Source organism: Mandrillus leucophaeus, unplaced genomic scaffold (genome assembly GCF_000951045.1).
Source record: "Mandrillus leucophaeus isolate KB7577 unplaced genomic scaffold, Mleu.le_1.0 Scaffold11, whole genome shotgun sequence".
Lineage (NCBI taxonomy): Eukaryota > Metazoa > Chordata > Mammalia > Primates > Cercopithecidae > Mandrillus > Mandrillus leucophaeus.
Genome location: NW_012099209.1, coordinates 1,621,693 through 1,624,479, shown reverse-complemented (window position 1 = coordinate 1,624,479; position 2,787 = coordinate 1,621,693). Strand labels below are relative to the sequence as shown.

Below are 2,787 nucleotides of genomic sequence, written 5' to 3'. Positions count from 1 at the left end.
AGGAAGGAAGGAAGGAAGGAAGGAAGGAAGGAAGGAAGGAAGGAAGGAAGGGAAGGAAGGAAGGAGAAAGAAAGAGGAAAGAAAGAAAGAGAAAGAAAGAAGAAGGAAGGAGAGAAAGAGAAAGGAAGGAGGGAAGGAAGGAGAGAAGGAGGGAAGGAGAGAAGGAAGGAAGGAAGGGAGGGAGGGAAAGAAAAAAGAAGGAAAGAAAGAAAGAGAAAGAAAGAGAAAAAGGAAGGAAGGAAGGAGAGAAAGAGGAAGGAAGGAGAGAAAGAGGAAGGAAAAAGGGAAGGAAGGAAGGAAGGAGAGAAGGAGGGAAGGAGAGAAGGAAGGAAAGGAAGAGGGAGAGGAGACACGACTTTTGTTTTGGGGTAGGGGTGAGGGGGATGTCTCATGTGAGAGTAGGGGCCCCAGGGACCAGCGTAGCAGATGCCTGACCCACACACCTCCTCCACTGACCTCCAGGAGGGCCCTGGAGAGTGGCTGACGCTGGACTCCCAGGTCATCATGGCGGACAGTGAGATCTGCGGCACCAAGGACCCCACTTTCCACCGCATCCTCCTGGACACGCGCTTTGAGCTGCCCTTAGGTGAGTACCCAGGCACGGGACATTCACCCAGCCCGGCCCCACTTCTGGACTCACTCAGCTATTCCAGGAGAGTCAGCAGGCTGAACCTGCTGCGTGCAGGCCATGACCCAGGCCCCGTACCTTCCCAGTGAGCTGCAAATGTTTCACAAACCCACGGCGCTCAGGGCTGAGCTATCCTGGCGGTTCCTTGGTGATGCCTAAGGCTGCAACAGTGAGCTGGGGATAGGAGGAGAGACAGACAGAGAGAGAGAGACAAAGAGAGACAGAGAGAGACATGCAGACAGAGGCTGAGAACAGATAGTCCCCTCTTCCTTTCCGGAAGCACCTTGAGTCTCTCCACCTCATTCTTCTAAGAACCCATGGCTGGCCAGGCACAGTATCTCATGCCTGTAATCCCAGCACTTTGGGAGGCTGAGGTGGGAGGATCATTTGAGGCCAGGAGTTTGAGGCCAGCCTGGGCGATCTAGTGAGATCCCATCTCTATGAAAAAGTTAAAAATTCACCAGGCGAGGTGGCTGCTGGGTGCAGGTGGCTCACGCCTGTAATCCCAGCACTTTGGGAGGCTGAGGTGGGTGGATCACGAGGTCAGGAGATCGAGACCATCCCGGCTAACACGGTGAAACCCCGTCTCTACTAAAAATACAAAACAATTAGCCGGTGTGGTGGCGGGCACCTGTAGTCCCAGCTACTCGGGAGGCTAAGGCAGGAGAATGGCGTGAACTTGGGAGGCGGAGCTTGCAGTGAGCTGAGATAGCGCCACTGCACTCCAGCCTGAACGACAGAGCGAGACTCCATCTCAAAAAAAAAAAAAAAAGAAAAGAAAAAGAAAAAGAAATTCACCAGGTGCCTGTAGTCCCAACTATTCAGGAGGCTGAGGCGGGAGGATAGCTCGAGCCCAGGAGTTTGAGGCTGCAGTGAGCTGTGATTGTGCCACTGCACTCCAGCCTGGGTGACAGAGTGAGACCCTGTCTCTAAAAAATAAAAAATAAAAACAATGGGCATGGTGGCTCATGCCTGTAATCCCAGCACTTTGAGAGGCTGAGGTAGATGGATCACCTGACGTCAGGAGTTTCAGACCAGCCTGGCCAACATGGAGAAACCCTGTCTCTACTCAAAATACAAAAAATTAGCCAGGCGTGGTGGCGCATACCTGGAATCCTAGCTACTTAGGAGGCGGAGGCAGGAGAATTGCTTGAACCCGGGAGGCGAAGGTTGCAGTGAGCCACGATTGCTCCACTGTACTCCAGCCTGGGCAACAGAGTGAGACTCCGTCTCAAAAAAAAATTTTTTTAATTTGAAAAAATTAAATAAAAACAATGGCTTCCCCACCCTCGTAAAGGCTAGGAACCATCTCCTCTCATCCTCCAACTATTCTCCATCCAGCTCTGGGAAGAGGGGCATCAGAGACACCACGGTACCTCCCCTTCATCTCCATCCACCCTCTTGAGACCCCAGACCAGCCCACCCCTACTTCTGAGGCTTTGCCAAAGACCCCAGAAACCAGGGCCCGGCTGGAACTCAGTAGGCCTGGAGGATGGAGGCTGAGGGGCAGGGAGGAGCTTCCAGGCTCACGGACACGGCTCTGCTTGCAGACATTCCCGAAGAGGAGGCTCGCTACTGGGCCAAGAAGCTGGAGCAGCTCAACGCTATGAGGGACCAGGATGAAGTGAGTGTTGCGGTGGGAGGGGGCTGTTTTCTTCCTTGCTTCTGTCTCTGTCTCCCCACGATTTTCACTTACTGATGCTGTTTCTCTCTGAGCTTGTCTTTCCCTGCGTCTCTGTTTCTAACTTTGTTAACCTGACTGCGTCCATGACCCATGTGGTCCAATCTCAAGACAATGATGGGGTCAAGAAACATGCAGAGGCCAGGCGCAGTGGCTCATGCCTGGAATTCCAGCACTTTGGGGGGCCAAGGTGGGCAAATCACCTGAAGTCAGGAGTTCAAGATCAGCCTGGCCAACACAGTGAAACCCCGTCTCTACTAAAAAAAAAAAAAAGCATTAGCCAGGCTCAGTGGCTCACACCTGTAATCCCAGCAATTTGGAAGGCCGTGGTGGGCAGATCGTTTGAGGTCAGGAGTTCGAGACCAGCCTGGCCAACATGGTGAAACCCCGTCTCTACTAAAAACATAAAAAATTAGCTAGGCGTGGTGGCGGGTACCTGTTGTTCCAGGTCCGTGGGAGGATCACTTGAATCTGGGAG

General features: G+C 52.9%; 1 protein-coding gene across 1 annotated transcript in view; it reads left to right on the top strand.

The window, feature by feature from the left end:
- Nucleotides 1–2,787, top strand: part of UNC13A (unc-13 homolog A (C. elegans)) — a 103,831-nt gene that overhangs the window by 12,454 nt on the left and 88,590 nt on the right. The window contains exons 5-6 of the mRNA XM_011991186.1: nt 463–586; nt 2,179–2,252. Of these exons, the coding sequence (XP_011846576.1) occupies nt 463–586; nt 2,179–2,252 (198 nt within the window). The remainder of the gene's footprint in view (nt 1–462; nt 587–2,178; nt 2,253–2,787) is intronic.